At 39.0% G+C, this 19,152-nt stretch overlaps 1 protein-coding gene across 1 annotated transcript; it reads right to left on the bottom strand.

Annotated features, from left to right (window-relative positions):
• Nucleotides 1–302: 302 nt before the first annotated feature.
• Nucleotides 303–16,644, bottom strand: LOC140929988 (uncharacterized). The gene is made up of 3 exons (XM_073379658.1): nt 16,577–16,644; nt 13,881–15,383; nt 303–2,210 (listed from the first exon to the last, which is right to left on the bottom strand). The coding sequence occupies exons 2-3, from the start codon at nt 15,350–15,352 to the stop codon at nt 788–790; spliced, it is 2,895 nt and encodes a 964-aa protein (XP_073235759.1). The 5' UTR covers nt 15,353–15,383; nt 16,577–16,644; the 3' UTR covers nt 303–787.
• Nucleotides 16,645–19,152: the final 2,508 nt, after the last annotated feature.

Genomic DNA, 19,152 nt, shown 5'->3' with positions numbered 1-19,152 from the left:
GGAACCAAGATGAAAGGGTCCCATACCTAATTATTTGGCCTGATTGTGTGCATCCGTTTACGTGTCACGTAAACAACACTCAAGGGACAATTTTGTCAGCTTTGACTCACGTTAACGTGAACCAAGATAAAAGGGTCTCATACTTTATCACTTAGCCTGATTGTGTGCATCAATTCTCGGGTCACGTAAACAAAACCAAGGGACTATTTTTTTACCTATTTTACCTAGGACTGGCAGGAGAATGGCAGTTCTTCGATCCATCAGGCAACGACCTCAGCGTTCAAAGTCTGAACATTACTTTTTCTTTATCATCTAATTTCACTAGTGGTGTGATTATCACTAGAATTATTAAAAGATCACCAACAAACTGAATTGCCAATGTACAAAACCGTCAACATTAATATATTTCAAGAACTTTTTTTAAAACCCATTTACGGGAAACACAATTCAAACTGAACGCAACCAATTAATCAAAGGTGACAAAACAGATAGTTTATGCAGCTTACATGTAAATGCAAACCCAACAAAAACCAAACGAAACTTAACAACACTCAGACTCGAGCATTTGACAATTTTGTAAGTCTTCTACAGCAACATGCCTCATATGGTTTTCATAATGTTGAAGAAGAAGAAGAGATTCACTACTCATCTCCTCTCGACAGATGCTCTGTAACAGGGTCCTGTTAGTCAACCCTGCCCTCTTAACCTTACAATGCAAAATCTTAAAAAGACCCTTGTTACTATCACATTTATGTGACATTTTTTTGCTGTGGACTTTGAGTGACTCTTAAAGTGTCCTGATTGACAAAACCACTAGTTTACATTCATAAGCCTTTTCCCCAGTGTGAGCACTTTCATGTCTCTTTAGGTCTCCTGATTGGCTAAAACACTTGCCACACTGTTTACATTCAAATGGCTTCTCCCCAGTGTGAACTCTTTCATGAATCCTTAGCTTTCCTGCTTCGTTAAAACACTTGCCACACTGTTTACATACATAAGGCTTTTTCCCAGTGTGAACTCTTTCATGTCTTCTCAGGTCTCCTGATCGGCTAAAAGACTTGCCACACTGTTTACATTCAAACGGCTTTTCCCCAGTGTGAACTCTCTCATGAATCTTTAGCTTTCCTGATTCACTAAAACACTTGCCACACTGTTTACATTCATAAGGCTTTTCCCCAGTGTGAACTCTGTTATGTCTCCTTAGTGCTCCTGATTGGTGAAAACACTTGCCACACTGTTTACATTCATAAGGTTTTTCCCCAGTGTGAACTCTTTCATGTCTTATCAGGTCTCCTGATCGGCTAAAACACTTTCCACACTGTTTACATTCATAAGGCTTTTCCCCAGTGTGAACTCTTTCATGAACCCTTAGTTTTCCAGCTTCGCTAAAAGACTTGCCACACTGTTTACATTCAAATGGCTTTTCCCCAGTGTGGAGTCTTTCATGAATCTTTAGCCTCCTTGATTCGCTAAAACAATTGCCACACTGTTTACATTCATACGGCTTTTCCCCAGTGTGAACTCTTTCATGAATCCTTAGCTTTCCTGCTTCGCTAAAACACTTGTCACACTGTTTGCATTTGTGGGGCTTTTCCCCAGTGTGAACTCTTTCATGTCTCCTTAGTTGAACTTCTTGGCTAAAACACTTGTCACACTGATTACATTCATATGGCTTTTCCCCAGTGTGAACTCTTTCATGTCTCATTAGGTCTCTTGATCGGCTAAAACACTTGCCACATTGTTTACATTGATAAGGTTTTTTCCCAGTATGAACTCTTTCATGAATCCTTAGGCCTCCTGCATCGCCTAAACACTCGCCACACTGTTTACATTCATAATGCTTTTCCCCAGTGTGAGCTCTTTCATGAATCCTAAGGCTTCCAGCATGGCTAAAACAATTGCCACACTGTTTACATTCATATGGCTTTTCCCCAGTGTGAACTCTTTCATGACATGTTAAACTTCCTTTTTGGCGGAAACACTTGTCACACTGTTTACATTTATAGGGCTTTTCCCCAGTGTGAACTCTTTCATGTATCCTTAGGTGAACTGCTTGGCTAAAACATTTGTCACACTGTTTACATTCATAAGGCTTTTCTCCAGTGTGAACTCTTTCATGAGTTTTTAAGCTTCCTGCTTGGCTAAAGCACTTTCCACACTGTTTACACTTTAAAAGACATGGAGCACGTAGTGTCGCTTCCATTGTTTCTCTTCAACAGAAAATAAAAACATTAACAATCAACTTTAAGAAACCATTAAATGCAGCTAAATAAAAGAGACACTGCCATGAGATATTGATAAACCCAAAAGAAATTTAATTTAGAATGTCTACTGCAAAGATAATAAAATACTACTGTTTTTTCAATGATAATAATGATAAACTTTATCAACTTGTTATGTTATTCTTGTTTGCAAATTAAAAGTAATTGAGGATACCTACAAAATACCAAAGTAATGATAACAATAAAGAACCTGAGAAGGTATTTACAGTTGTGTTTTTTTATTGTTTTATTTAATTCATAAGAGCAATGAGGCAATTTAGACATGTTGTTTACCATGATCACCATACTGTATGGTAAGGAAGTTACTACCAATACTTATGGCTTGATTGATTTCATTCTCCCCCAACCCAAAAGCTCCACCTGTGCCTCAGAGAGCTTGTTCACAGGCTACTGAACGAAGGTTCATAACAGGGAGTTTCCCACACAATAACCAGAACAACAACTGATAAAATAAGTGACTTAAATCTGTCAGTGAGAAGAGTTGCTCATGATTATTTTGACAAGTCTGGTAAATTTCTGTCACTGTAGTTTTTTTTCTTTTTTGTACTTGACCACAGAAAAAATGTTGGAAGGTAACAGTGAATTGACTTTACCTTCTTTCACCTGAATTTAATGATTTGGACCTGTAACATACCATCCTAGTCCCTACCCAAGTGCCCTTGCATCCCTCCACTTCACACCTATGGCACCCCTTCTAAGATAAATCTCAAAAAGGCCATTAAATCAGCACCTTATCTACTGGAATATGTGGCACTCAGGAGCCTGCGTAATAGGCACCTGTGGCACCCCAGATTAAATGCCCTTCTCAAATAAGCACTGAATTTGGGACAGCAAGGTTTAAATATGTTAGATGCTAACAAAAAAATTAATTCTGTTAGCTCAATAGTTTACATTGAAAATATTAATAGCAACAATTATTAATAAAACAATTCTTTGCTGCTACTAACTCTTAGATAAACACTGCCCGTGAATAAGTGCTGCAGTTAAGACGTAATTATTGCCACAGCTCTTAAATATTTGAGTAAATACTGTAATTTTCAAAATGAATCTAATTCCCCTTTGGTGAGTCATGTTTATATTTTGAAGCTCAGGGAAATTCCCAGCCCCTGGGATTTTGGTTGCATTTTGCACCTACAACACATAAAATCCACTAAGAGAGTTATGTACTTAAGTGATGTGAACAAAAGAGATTGCGAGTGTTGCACTTAAGTTTTTACGAGTGATGAATAATAAATACTTTTGTTCTGAGTGGTGAATGCCTGCCCACAGACATTGTTTGCCTTTTTATCTATTTGACGCCTGCAGAGAGCAAAAACCAAGCAGAGCAGGAAAATGAGCACAAAGCTTGAGAAAAAAGGAAAGGAGTCTTTGTAAACATCATTGGAGAAAAAGAGGTTTATATATTTATGTTTAGTACACATCGTTATACTCATAGCATGCTATACTATATTTATGCAAACTTATTGGTCACATTTTTAAGAAAAGTGGGGAAATCAGAGTAAGAGACAGTTGTGCAAGGAAAAGAGTTGAATACAGGGTTTAGCAATAAAGAAGAACAGTGACTAGGGTTAAGGACTGTTTTTAAAACATATGGATTATACATCAAATGATGATTGCCTAAGTTCGACATACTACCTTCCGTTTTCTTCAGTTTTTTTTCTTCTCCTAAATACTACTTTTTAGAGTATTGAGACTCCTATCATGTATTTTGAGGGAAGATGGCAATCTGACTTTGGGGTATCCACTCTAGTCAACCGTTTCTTGCATTATTGGCTTTAGTATCACCATACAGCACTTATGTGAAGCATCAAACAAATCAATAACAGTTTGAGTCTCGTGTTGTTTTGGACTGCTTCATTTTTAAAAAAGGTAGAAAAAAGAGGACCCAAGCCAAAATAAATTGGCCCATCCCAAGTCCACAAAGTTGCCTGCACTCCTAACTGAAGTTGTGTTCTGCCATGAAAATGACAATAAAGTCAGCTCTATCTTAGATGAATACCTTCGGGACCTGCCTGGACTGTTTGTCTTAGAGAGGTGTCTGACTTACAGATATTTAAGGTACATGTAACATGACAGCAGCAATTTTAAAGCTGAATGTACGTATGTTGAACTTGTACAAAACAGCTTAACCCTTTAAGTCCCAATAGTGACCAAGATCAATTTTCTCCTAACAATATCCATACATTGTCAACAGATAAGTTATGAGAATTAATAAAATGATCACCTAAGTAAAAATGTCTTGATCTTTTAACAAATTCTCTTAACTCATTCTTTAAGGAAATGTATAGAGATCAGTTTGGAGAATTTGTATGTGGATACTGGGGCTTAAAGGGTTAAACTAAAGCAATGTGATAGAAAGGAGGATAGTATTTTTACATTGTGCATTTACATGCAAACATTTATGGCTTCATGGTCTAAAAGCATAACAGTATACACTACGCGAACTGGAAAAAGATTACATTCTAAAAATCAAACATTTCGCTATTTACTGTCATATAGAGCACCCACAGTTTTATTTTGAGGTAATTTTCACTATATCAAGCACTTCTCTTAAAAGTGTCTATTATCCGTCTTAGAGAGGTGCCCGTCTTCTGGAGAGTATAGTTACAACAAAATGACCGAGAAACGGCAGGGACGAACACCAGGTGTCTGTCTTAGTATAGATGTGTCCGGTAAGAGAGAATTGACTATATTAAGTAAAGAGGTATAAGCCTTGTGGTGGCAACAAGCACTAATTCTACTTGAAGCATCATACATGTATGAGCACTGTGACAAAATGTGAATACCATGTTGACAGGATAATCCCCTTTTAGTTGTAAAAGCAATTAACTTTTCCTGGGAAAACCAAATTTCAGTGGCTCCAAAAGGATGTTGACAGGCCATCTATTTTCTCTATTCCCAACCCCCGCTCCCTCGCCTATGTGGTCAATAAATCCCCCACATTAAGAGGCTATGACTGCAAGGCTGCTGCCTAAGAAAATTTTTTGGGAACCCTTCGGGCTAAAATACAAAGTTAGGAGCCCAAGCCGCATTTCTAGGAGCCCAATTAAAAAAGATCGGTAACCTTACTAACTCTTTGGTTACAGCCAGCGAGTCGCAAAAAAACCACATTTTTCACCAATTCCTCTTCTTTGGACTGGTTTTTGGCTAATTAACATAACAACGGCAAGTTTTGCAAGAAAAAAGGCATATTTTTTTACTAATCTGACCTAATTAAACAGCTTATATGTTTTTCAACATGCGTAAAAGTCAAAATTTGGTCCTTCGTTGGTGAATCTATTTCAATCTTTCTCTCTCGCGCTCTTTTTTCCTTTGCCTTTCTTTGCCCTTCAGGATTGGTCAAAATATCCAAAACGACGGATCTCCAAAACGAGGCATCCCTGGAAAGATCTATCTTTGAAGAAGTTGTTGTTTATCAATTTATACCCTGCAAGCAGAGGCCTTTCGATCTTCCTAGATAAGTCAGGAAGGCTCCTTAAGGAGCGTTGCGTGATGAGACAAAACCGGAACAATACTTGAGCCTCGAACAAATCAAGTTCCGAAATGCGAAAACCGAGTCTTGAGTTTCAAGAAACCAGCATTTTTTATATTCGCCACTTGAAAGGATTTCGAGAAACGATTTATTTCTTGAGAAACATAACAATGACCACCTGCACATAAAGCAAAAGCACCGACCAACAGCACTTGCATGTTAAGTTTTTAGGCAATAAAAAAGGACTAACGAAAGGTTTTTATCTGGAAGTTTGGAAAATTAACCCAGTATTCTTGTATCAAGTCTATCTTTTGAACTATCAACTTTGAACTGCTTATATATTTGTGAAGGTTTGTATTTATGTGTATTGCACATGACTGCGTAAATTAAAAAGAGATTGAAATATGAGCCTGAATAGCCACTTTCAAAAACTGAAATGTTTTGGCCAGTTTTCAAAAGTTACCACAAAACGTACAGCAAAAAATAGGGAGGTGTAGATAACACTGAATAAAATAATGCTAAAAGAAAACTCCGAGTGTACCTTTCGTGTTCATAGCAAGATAGAAAATGCTACAAATTTGCAAAAGTTAATAGCATACCGAAAGCACTGATGTCACATGTAATTTGAAACCAGCTTGCTTCTCCACGGATTGTGACTTTTTATCAGTTTTTACTTCATGCAGTAGCAACCTAACACTTCTAATGCTGATGGAAAAGTCATGATTTTATAATCGAAGTTTTTTCAAAGACTATTAAATTCATCTGACACCATTTTCTGACGAGAAACTTCAACTGCTCTGTGGCAGAAGTCACTGAAGCGAATTTCAGGAAATAGTGCTTGTGCTTACCTTTCTCGGTGGAAATATTTTTTTGCCTATGGCTGACAATCAAACGTTTTCCATTGTTATTTCAAAGTGCAGAATGGGCAGGGAATTTTTTGTTTATTCACTGGAAGGTTAGCCTGAGAATCATAAGTTTTAGGCGTCTGTTCGGGCTCCCTGTTTGAATTTTTGGTTGCCCGAGGATAAATTGTAGGCGCCTCTGGCCCCCGGGCACCCGTTAGGCAGCAGCCTTGATGAGGTGAAAGAAAATGTTAGACTTAAGGTTATTGTTATTATCATTTAGTAAATCCCAGAGAGGGCAGGGTTTGTTGAGGGGGAGGTGTTATGCCCCAAAATGTAACAATTGACGCAAAATGTAACATTAACACGAAATGTAACAACTTTCGACCCAAAATGTATCAATGTTTTAATGTGAAATGTAACAACTTTTGACCCAAAATGTAACAATGTTTTAACATGAAATGTACCTACTTTTGACCCAAAATGAAACAATATTTTTAACACTAAATGTAACAAGCAAAATGTTACAGCCTGGAAATAACTAGGAGACTTGGACATTAGCCATGTTGATAAAGACTTAGTGTAAGTTGTCTGGTGGTTACACAAACAGTTTATTTTATCAAATATTGAACCTTACAAAAAGTCTTGCATAACCTTCGCAAAGTAGTTTAAACAATAACAACAACGCTAATGTATTAAACACAACTTATTATATAAACACCAACGGAATACCAAATGAGCCTTTGCGCGAAAACTTGATATCTTCACACATGAAAATAATGCACCTATCAATGTAAATCCCGTGGGGGGAGTGTGGGCAAGGGGCGGGGATTTGATGCCTGAGACTATCCCCCAGTTGGGCTTTTGATCGTGTGAAGCGACCCCAGGGTCGGGACATTTGACTTTGACCGACAGAAGCCTGGTATCAATTCAGAAGCGGTTACCAAGTCCGTCCCTCGAGGCTTTCTGAAAGTCACGCTGTTGCAGAAAGGTATGAAGTTTTTGTTTGTTTTAATCACCATAATCTGATACTTTTAACTGTCATCTAAACAGATAATGTCTATTTTGAGAAAGGTTTTATCTGCAAGTTCCCATCTGATTGTAAAACTCGATTGAAATCTAATTCCACCATGAAAATCAGAGGATTTTTTACGGGTTACTTATCCGACCAGTTCCGACATGTTGAGCAGATGTTATAAAGCATTTTACGTTTCATTAATCTTATAATAGCACAGCCAATCTTCCTGCAGTGATTAATAAACCGCACCTCTCAGACCAAAAAACTATTTAAGTAAAATGGTTTGGTATTTCAGTGGTGTTTATATAATAAATACTCATAGAACATTACATGGTTGCTTGGAGACACAAAATTTCTCTTCTCGTATTGAAAAAAATATTTCACTCATTCCGACTATTTTTCAACACTCAAAGAGAAATTTTGTATCTCCGTGCAGCCATGTAATATCCCCTATTTATTATATAAACACCAATGAAATACCAAGTGAGCTTTTACGCGAAAACTTGATATCTTCACATGTGAAAGTAACATGTTATCTTCACATGTGAAAGTAACATGTTATCTTCACATGTGAAAATATCACCATTGCTCTGGCTTCATAATAAACTGCACCTTTTACACCAAAAAACTATTTAAGTAAAATGGTTTGGTATTTCATTGGTGTTTATATGATAAATAGAACATTACATGGTCGCTTGGAGATATGTAATTTCTCTTCTCGTGTTGAAACAAAATATTTCACTCTTTCGCTGTGCTCACTTGTGAAATATTTTTCAACACTCCAAGAGAAATTTCATATCTCAGCGCGGCCATGTAATATCCTCTATGTATGGAAAATATGATTAGAAATTTAAACAAAGAAGTGCTTGTAATAACATCGTGGGAAACAAGCACCAGTCAACAATTAAAATGCAAGTTAGGAGTGAAAAATAAGAAAGATAATCTTTCAAAACAAAATTTTCAACGTAGGCAATAAGTGAAATTTCTCATTTCTTACAGGACTTCCAGTAAATGTGAGAAATTCACCATTTGCCTTAAAATTTAACCATGTCAACGCCCATTAAACACTGTTGATTATCACACGCATACACGTACTCCAAAGAAATTAAAACTACTGTTTTATTATTGGCCATACCACTTTTGTGAGCTCATATGACTTGTACCACACATGCCTGTTTCAGGATTTAGTTATTACTATCATGAAAATGGAGTTTAGTTCCCAAAGGAGAGAAATGCTTTTGTTCTTGACCACCAAGACAGCCGCGGTGACGTAAAGTGCAAATCAGCAATAAAGGAAATCCATAGGAAATCGATTTTGGTTTGGGTTAGCGCGAGGTTCGAGTTAGCGATGGTTCCGAGTTATCGGGAATCATCTGTAATGATCCTAAATGGAACTTGATTCACTCAGTTTTCTAAACCCTAATAGATAAACTTCACCACAGTCCATGGAGTGGCCGTGTAAAACAGTTATGTGAGCGACTATGTATCGGAAAAACCGGTTACCGCATAACATCAAGACTGAGTTATGTACAAATCGGAATTTAAGACTTTAAAAAGCTCAAAACTCAGGGCTACAAGTCCGATAAATAAGAAATTCGCTACATTTGTAAGAACTGGTAAATAAGAGTGACCCTCATGTCATACCAATGTCTGCGCTCCTCTTTGCTGTTGTGTCGATCAAACCTGTCACTTAAGCCATTCTAAGTTGTATACATCATGTAATGAAAAGCTTCTCTTACCTTGGTTATTGGGTTTCGGCGTTTTGGATCGAAAGTCGAGAACTCTGAGTGAAGAGAGACTAGGAGGGTACTACGTCGTGTAAGTGGAGAAAAATTGTCCGTCTGTTGATATTTAATGTTCCAGTACATGACGTACCTACCCAAAAAGTAGTACTCAGACTGGCTCGGACAAAACTTAGGCACGTATAACGTGCTAGTCTAGTCCAAACAAGTCAGGGGCACCCAAAGGCTGTTTTCTGTAAAATATCTGTTAGGAGAAGCAAAAATTGCCTAGAATTTCTATACCCTGAGGAAGGCTGAGAATTTCTAGATGACTTTTCCATTCATGTATATTATCGAAGCTTATCTAATAATTCCCTACCATTTTCTGAAGTTTAATTTTTGGCATTTCACTCCACTGATTAAGGTATTTTTCACAGAAAAAAGAAACCTTAAATTTTTTGGATTCGAAAATGCGATGGAAAGAGGAATCAGAAAAATTCTCACTTGCGTAAAACTTTAAATTAAATCTAAAATTTTGGGGAAAATATTACTGAATCCCTGGTAATTTCGAAAAGATTCGAGTTGCCCTAGGGTGACCGAACAGATAGAAATTTTATAGCGCGGATAGAAAATGTATTTCTAACGATCTGAAAGTATTTTGGATAGTCTAAAAAGTGTTTTCAATGCATTTAGGAGAAAACCATCGTTGGGTGCTCCTGACAAGTGGAGCTCAAGTTTTTTCATGGGCACGAAGCGCGAGCGGGAAGATTTTTCATGTTTTTTGGGGCCAACTACCTGAACATGAGAAGCGAAGGACTTTAAGAAAGTCTAAAAACGTCAGGGGAACCCAATGGATCTGTTCATCAAAATATCTGTTCTTCAGGCACATTTTTGCTGGCTGGGAGATGTGGAAGAAATAATAGTCCTTGGAAGCAAAGTGTTACTGGGAAAAAGATAATAGAGTACTAAAGTGTGACGTCATAAAAATGAAATTTCTGAAATTATGGGATTTGTCAGGATATTCTGAAAGAACAATGTCCAAGAGGCCTACTTGCCAAAAATGAGCATTTGGGGGCAAATTGTCTCTGAGATCGTAGCCCAGTTATGCTTACAAAACTCCATACAAACCCTTCTAAATTTCTCTTGGGTCGACCCAAAAAAAAATTAGAAGGGTTTGTATGGAGTTTTCTGAGTATAACTGGGCTACGATCTCAGAGACAATTTGCCCCCAAACGCTCATTTTTGGCAAGTAGGCCTCTTGGACATTGTTCTTTCAGAATATCCTGACAAATCCCATAATTTCAGAAATTTCATTTTTATGACGTCATCACTTTAGTACTCTATTCAGGGTGTCAGAGGGGATTTGAAGTCTAGAATAGCTGCTATGGGTTACTTATACCACTCAAAATCTGAATTGTGCCCTATGAAACTTCCCAGTAAGTCAGGTTGCAGGTTGTAGGTGCACCTTGCTGGCTGGGAACTCTTCCATCAGTCTTGCTGGGAGTGAGGAACAGATAATTTTTTCCAGCCATCTCCCAAAATGCTTAAAATATTCTCAGAAAACTTTGTTCACGCTTTGTTGTTGTTTTTAGGTCTTTTTCTCAAAGTTTCTCGTTGGGTGCCCTTGTAACGTGCATGAGCACAGTCGAAACTCTCCTTTCGACCACTCTTGTAACTCGTAAGCGACCAGTAGTTACGACCACATTTGTGAAACCCCCAGGTGAAACCCCGTTAGAACTGTGACTTAACTTTTGTAATGAAAACCTCTCGTAAGCGACCGCGACCTCTTTTGGAATTACCCAACCGGCCATAGTTGTTCAAAAGTTGGATAGCGCTATGCACTGGATAAATCACTATCCAATGGATAAGTATTATCGGGAAACCAATTGCGCTATCTACTGGATAGAGATTTATTCAATGGATAGTGTGATCCACCTTTTGAACAAGTGGGGCATGGACTTTTGGGTTCCTTGGACTTTGTTTTTAAGCTCTCGTATAAAAGCGAGAGTTGTATTCATATAAATCAAAACTTTGATGAAACTGCAGTCTTCGACAGTGGTAAAATATTGGACGTTAAAAAGTTTAGCCGTGTGTATAAAGATACTCATTAAACAGTATTTTCTTTTGTTTTTTCTTTATGCGCAATTAGTTTCTGAAGCTCTTGTAAGGAACAACCTCCTATTGCGTTACCATGCGATCGCGTACGACTGTATTTGGAAACATGTTGCAGACGTCGAGCCTCCCCCTCCACCTCCCCACCCCCCACCCTCCACCCCCCTCCCCCCAAAAAAATAATAATAATAAATAATGAAACGCGTGAGCACCGGACGGTACATTAAATTTTCAACGGAGTAGCTTTATAAGGATCAAGACTTTATCCACCTCACCTACTACCTCTGCTGAACTGTTAATCACTGCAGTTGATGTAAATTATCATTTTACCTCCTAAAACATTTCATTACACAGTATAACGCGAAATATATTGACCGAGCGCCTAAACTGGACAGACTGGAAGGGGGCTGGAAATTAGATCTTTAAAGGCTCTTTTTTTTGCGACAGCTTAGTTTATTACAAAGTGCGATGGACAGTTATTACAAATTGCGACAGCTTTTTTATTGCAAATTGTGACAGGTATTACAAAGTGCGATGATTATTACAAATTGCGACAGTACAATGTGTATTATGCTGACCATGGTTTTCTCCGTTCTACCTCAAGGAAACGACTAACTTCTTTTATATTTAAGGTGAGTGGCCACCCCCCCCCGCCCCCCCCCCCCCTCGGTGTGGTGAGTGCAATGGCGCCAAACAACATCCTAGCAAAAGCCACACACAGCAACACAAAAACAGTATGGAGAGGGAACCCGTTCAGCAAACTCACCGAGGTGTCGAGCCTCGCCTACCAGCAAGCAGCAACAAAAAACGAGGCAACTTCACAAAAAGGAAGGAAAACCAGAGGCAGTCCAAAAAAAAACACAGCATAGATGACAGGACAAATTATGACGATTTACTTGGGAACCGGGAAAGCCATAGGGGCACCAGGCTTCAACTTCTTCTGGCGGCGCCAGTCAATAGGGGCGTACGCTTGGGAAAGACGGTCAATGTCACGATGAACATATTTCACAAACCGGTCAAACTCGAAGGGGGAAGAGTCGATTAGTGTGGAGGAACGCAATTTTATCTAGTTAGCTGGACACTGACTGAGCACTTTTAAAATTAGTATGTAGGATTAGGCAATGATTAGGCACTTGCTAGGCACCAAAACGGTGTAAATCATCCATCTACCACTCCTTATCTTGTACATTGGTCCATTGGTTACGTTATGATTTGGGGGCCGGTCGGTTTAGTAGGGCAGGGGGAGGGGGAAACCAAGATAAAAGGGTCCCATACCTAATTATTCGGCCTGATTGTGTGCATCAGTTTACATGTCACGTGAACAAAACACAAGGGACAATTTTTTCAGCCTTGATTCACGTTAACGTGAACCAAGATAAAAGGGTCCCATACTTTATCACTTAGCCTGATTGTGTGCATCAATTCTCGGGTCACGTAAACAAAACCAAGGGAGTATTTTTTTTCGGCTTTGATTCACGTTCACATGATATGGGAGGTCGGTTGAGTAGGGGGTGAACTAAAATGAAAGAGTGCCATACTTTATTACTTAGCCTGATTTTGTGCATCAGTTCGTGGGTCACGTAAACAAAACACATAGTGCTATTGGGTGACAAAATTCACCCGGATGGGTGACAAAATTCAGCCACCAAAAGCGATGTTTAGAACATCAAAGGTATAACACCTATAAAGGTAGCTTTACACAACTCTTGGCAACATTTGACGACCTACTCATCGTATGAAGCATAAGAAAAGCTACTCTACGGGTTTAGATCATATATAAAAGGCATATAAAGTAAAAAATAGCCTGTACCAACAGTCCGAGGAGTGTAAGAAAGATCTCCTCCTTTCAATTTAAATCCGAATTTTTTTACCTATTAGGACTAGCAGGAGAATGGCAGTTCTTCGATCCATCAGGCAACGACCTCAGCGCTCAAAGTCTGAACATTTTCTTTATCATCTAATTTCACTAGTGGTGTGATTATCACTAGGATTATTAAAAGATCACCAACAAACTGAATTGCCAATGTACAAAACCGTCAACATTAATATATTTCAAGAACCTTTTTTTAATCCCATTTACGGAAAACACAATTCAAACTGAACACAACCAATTAATCAAAGGTGACAAAACAGATAGTTTATGCAGCTTACATGTAAATGCAAACCCAACAAAAACCAAACGAAACTTAACAACACTCAGACTCGAGCATTTGACAATTTTGTGAGTCTTCTACAGCAACATGCCTCATATGGTTTTCATAATGTTGAAGAAGAAGAGATTCACCACTCATCCCCTCTTGACAGATGGTCTGTAACAGGGTCCTGTTAGTCAATCCTGCCCTTTTAACCTTACAATGTAAACTCTTAAAAAGACCCTTGTTACTATCACATTTATGTGACATTTTTTTGCTGTGGACTTTGAGTGACTCTTAAAGTGTCCTGATTGACAAAACCACTAGTTTACATTCATAAGCTTTTTCCCCAGTGTGAGCACTTTCATGTCTCTTTAGGTCTCCTGATTGGCTAAAACACTTGCCACACTGTTTACATTCAAATGGCTTCTCCCCAGTGTGAACTCTTTCATGAATCTTTAGCTTTCCTGCTTCGCTAAAACACTTGCCACACTGTTTACATTTATATGGCTTTTCCCCAGTGTGAATTCTTTCATGTCTCCTTAGGTCTCCTGATCGGCTGAAACACTTGCCACACTGTTTACATTCAAATGGCTTTTCCCCAGTGTGAACTCTTTCATGAATTTTTAGCCTTCCTGCTACACCAAAACACTTACCACACTGTTTACATTCAAATGGTTTTTCCCCAGTGTGAACTCTTTCATGAACCTTTAGCTTTCCTGCTTCACTAAAACACTTGCCACACTGTTGACATTCATAAGGCTTTTCCCCAGTGTGAACTCTTTCATGACTCCTTAGTTTTCCTGCTTCGCTAAAACACTTGCCACACTGTTGACATTCATAAGGCTTTTCCCCAGTGTGAACTCTTTCATGTCTTCTCAGGTCTCCTGACCGGCTAAAACACTTGCCACACTGTTTACATTCATATGGCTTTTCCCCAGTGTGAACTCTTTCATGACTCCTTAGTTTTCCTGCTGCGATAAAACACTTGCCACAATGTTTACATTCAAATGGCTTTTCCCCAGTGTGGACTCTTTCATGAATCCTTAGCTTTCTTGCTTCGCTAAAACACTTGTCACACTGTTTACATTTGTATGGCTTTTCCCCAGTGTGAACTCTTTCATGTCTCTTCAGTTGAGCTGCTTGGCTAAAACATTTGTGACACTGTTTACATTCATAAGGCTTTTCCCCAGTGTGAACTCTTTCATGTCTCCTTAGGTCTTTTGATCGGCTAAAACACTTGCCACATTGTTTACATTGATGAGGCTTTACCCCGGTGTGAACTGTTTCGTGAATCCTTAGGCCTACCGCATCGCTTAAACACTTGCCACACTGTTTACATTCATAAGGCTTTTCCCCCGTGTGAATTCTTTCATGACATGTTAGACTTCCTTTTTGGCTAAAACACTTGTCACACTGTTTACATTTATATGGTTTTTCTCCACTGTGAACTCTTTCATGGATCCTAAGGCTTCCAACATGGCTAAAACACTTGCCACACTGTTTACATTTATATGGCCTTTCCCCAGTGTGAATTCTTTCATGACATGTTAGACTTCCTTTTTGGCTAAAACACTTGCCACACTGTTTACATTTATAGGGCTTTTCCCCAGTGTGAACTCTTTCATGATTCCTTAGGTGAACTGCTTGGCTAAAACACTTGTGACACTGTTTACATTCATAAGGCTTTTCCCCAGTGTGAACTCTTTCATGAGTTTTTAAGCTTCCTGCTTGGCTAAAATACTTTCCACACTGTTTACACTTTAAAGACATGGAGTATGGAGTGTCACTTCCATTGCAACCCCTTCAAAAGAAAATAAAATCATTACCATAAATAACTTTGTTAATGTGTTATGTTAGAAACTGTATTCTGGTTTGCAAACGTAAAGTAATCATGGACACCTACTAACTGCCAAAGTAGTTATAACAATAAAGTACCTTAGAAAGTATTTAAAGTTGTTATTTTATAGTTTTATTTATTTATTTCATAAGAGTAATGAGGCTATTTAGAAATGTTTTTACCATGCCCAAAAGACAAAATAAAATTTGTCATCATCCTGTATGTTAGGAAAGTTGCTAAAAATACTTATGGGTTCATTGACTCTATTCTCCCCCTACCTAGAGCCTCGGAAATGGCATTTTCAGTGCTCTTTTGAGATATTTCTTTAAAAAAGGCAACCTGGATAAAGTGTAAAATGAGAGGTACTGCCATTCTCTAGAAATATCATGAAGATTTTGTTAACTTGAGGCATATTTCTCGGCCCTCCATATATCCTGCTGTTAGAATACTGGCCTGCCTGATTGCTTTCTTCAGAAAATTGGGCTTGCTAAGACCCCAAGCCAACACCCCCCCACCCCCCCCCCCCCCGCCTGATCCACCATCCCTGGGCAAATAATTGAAACTAAATTCAGTGTTTAGGACTTCACTACAATGTTTTTTTTCGACTTAAAACGTGGTTCAGGTTATCAAGGGTAAAGTTTGGCTGAATTATAAGCTTCTTAAAATGGTCTGCGAGAAATAAAAATTACTTGAGTTAGGGGGAGGTTCAAGTTACCAAGGGTAAAATTACTGTAAACATATGACAGAAATCCAAGGGAAATTGATTCTAATTCAAGTTAGCGAGGGTTCGAGATCAGGAGTCAACTGTCACAATAGACCTTTTCATGGTTTTGGAAGCAATCTTGACGTCTAAGCAACCGCGTGAGAAATATGTGGGAAATCTAAAGCAAGCGTCTGGAGAAATTTAAGCACAGGTACGGTCCAAAAAAAAATGTCAGTACAATCCTTCGCTGTGTAGCTTTAGTTAACCACTCATACTTTTTTCAAAACAGCCGTTTGACGGAAATTATTTGACATACGATTCTCATTTCTCAAGCGCCAAGATGGCTTCCAACCCATGACAAGGTCTACAACTTCTCCGCCATTTATGCAGTGACAATCCTGTCACTTAAGTCATTCTGAGGAGCAAATCTTATGTTCTAAAAAACTTTTCTTACCTTGGATTTTAGGTTTCGACGTTGTGGATCAAACAAAAAGAACTGTGATCTTGAGCGTCTATTTTGAACAGCGTTTTAACAATGTCTCGTACATGACGTACCTACCCAAGAAGTCGTACTCAGTCTGGCTCGGTCGGTACATCACATCTCCATTCAAATGGAATCAAATCTCCATTTGTCCATTCGGACAAAACTTTCAACGCGACTAACCTGGCATTACTTGCTAGTCCAGTCTATGTCGAGAACATTCTCGTTTTCAGAGTTTCGATCCTTTGGTCGCCAATGCTGAACAAAAGGAACGAGAAGTCTCTCCTGGCGTTGCGTGACATGAAGAGAGGAGCCCCGGGAGGTGCCAATAAACCCCGTTTGAACTGTGACTTAGCCTACGTAGCAAGCGTTTCCGTGCGGTTTAGGAGCAAACAACGAGGAACGAGAGAGACCGCGCGAAAAATGGCGTAAGTGAAAGAGCGGGGAGGGGGTGGGGAAGAGAGGGAACCTTCCCCTCCCCCTCCCCCCACTTTCATTTTTTCGCTCTTGTTTCATTTCTCGCGCGGCCAAAATCGAGAATCCCGTTCCTCTCTCTTTCTTTGCTCCGAAACCAAACGGAAACGCTTGCTACGCAGGCTAACTGTGACTTAAACATCGTAATAAAAAGCTCTCGTGAGTGACTGCGACCACTTTTGGGATTATCCAACTGGACTTTTCCTAAAGCGACCACTCAGTTAAACAGAGTGTCTAATAAAAGTAAAAGAAATCAGAGGCTGTCACACTTCCAGTTTGTATTTGCGCGCTTCGCGCTTAAATCTCGCATTAGTATAAACAGCTTAATCATGGCAGTGAATGCAGTAGATCGTCATCGAATGAATGAATAACTTCTACCACTTTGATCGTGGTTAAGCTTAATACTCTGGAGCTCAATAATTTAAGCCTGTCTGCTGGCGCCCACCGGGCAGGTATAACGTTACGTATTAAACGTGGATGAGGTTCGGAAAATTCCGTCTCCCCCCCCCCCCCCCCCATCTGCTCCAAAAGATAAAAATATAAACAGAAATAATCGACTAAAATAAATAAAGAAGCACGTGAACACTGCTCGGTACATCAAATTTCCAATTAGCGTTCGAAAAGGAAGGGAAAGGGGCCCTTTTCTCGAAAGGCCTGGTAACTATTCGGGTTCGAAGGCAAATTTCGAAATTAAAACCATAGTAGTAAAGTTCCTAGCTGACAAACCGCTCAATTTTGCTTCGTTGACTGATAATTTCATTGTGTCGTTTTCCAAATTATTGAAACTTTGATCTTGAATGCGAACGCGATAAACACAAAAGCGCCTTTCGGGCCCCAAAAGCTATCGGGACTTTCCAGAAACCAGTGACAGGCCAGGGGCCCGTTTCTCGAAAGTCCCGTTAACTTTTCGGGCCCGAAATCAAATATTCAAATCGAAATAAAAAGAATAAAGGCGAGGGTCCTTGCTAACAAACTACTGCATTTTGTTTCGTTAACTGATAGTTTTATCATGTTAGATGAGTGTTGAAACCTCGATCTTTAATGGAAACCCAGGAAACCCAGACAGCTTACCGGGCCCGTTAATTTTTCGGGACTTCCGAGAAACGGGTCCCTGGGGCCCGTTTCTCGAAAGTCCCGATAATTAACGGGCCCGGTAAGATGCCTCCGTTTACATTAAAGATCGAGGTTTCAATAGTTTTGCATCTAACACGATAAACCTGTCAGTTAATGAAACAAAATGGAGTAGTTTGCTAGCCAGGACCCACGCCCTTATTCTTTTTATTTCGATTTGAATATAAAGAATAAGAGCGCGGTTCCTAGCTAGCAAACTACTCCATTTTGTTTTACTAACTGACAGTTCTATCATGCGAGATGCAAAACTTTTGAAACCTCGATCTTTAATATAAACGGAGACGGCTTACCGGGCCGTTAATTATCGGGACTTTCGAGAAACGGGCCCCTGGCGGGATACGTGCCTTGGGTAGGTACGTCATGTATGGAATGTTGATACAAATGCCATTCAGAAATGATTCACAGCGCCGAAACCTGATAACCAAGGTAAGAAAAGGTGTTTCAGTGCATGATATATCCATATTACATGACTTAAATGACAGAATTGATTCATGCAGAAGAGGCGTCGGAGCGTTTTGAAACGTTGGGGTGCTTATCTTCCACTCAGCCATACGTATATTTTCAAAGTACCCTTTGCGTTGTTCGTTGGCACAAGCAATCTTCAGTGTCTAGTGTGTCCGTTATCGCATTGTGACAATGCATCACTTGGCAGTTGTTCAGGCGGTCCTGCTTCATTGTGCTTCTTAGGTAGTTCTTGAGTCATCTGAGCTAGGCAGAAAATGTTTACTCTGAAGCAGGACGTTGATAATTTCGATGGTCGATTAAAATCGATCGTTGTCGTTAAATTAAATTAAATGTCGATACTAATTAATTGACAGATATCTGAATTTCATGTGATTATTGATTCCTATCGAAATTGGTGTTAGAGTCGATTATCTGAAATTAAAAAATTGATCCAAAGCAACAGTCAAAATATTAACATCTGTTTTGCGCCATCATTAACT

This window comes from Porites lutea, chromosome 3 (genome assembly GCF_958299795.1).
Source record: "Porites lutea chromosome 3, jaPorLute2.1, whole genome shotgun sequence".
Lineage (NCBI taxonomy): Eukaryota > Metazoa > Cnidaria > Anthozoa > Scleractinia > Poritidae > Porites > Porites lutea.
Note: the sequence above shows the minus strand (reverse complement) of the source record. Positions and strands in the feature narration are given on the sequence as shown.

Bases quoted from the DNA above. Each gene is read 5' to 3' on its own strand.
- LOC140929988 (XM_073379658.1), bottom strand. From the start codon at position 15,352: ATGTCTTTAAAGTGTAAACAGTGTGGAAAGTATTTTAGCCAAGCAGGA. The intron at 2,211-13,880 runs TTAAGAGTCACT...TTTCTGTTGAAG, and splicing joins GTTTTGTCAATCAGGACACT to AGAAACAATGGAAGCGACAC.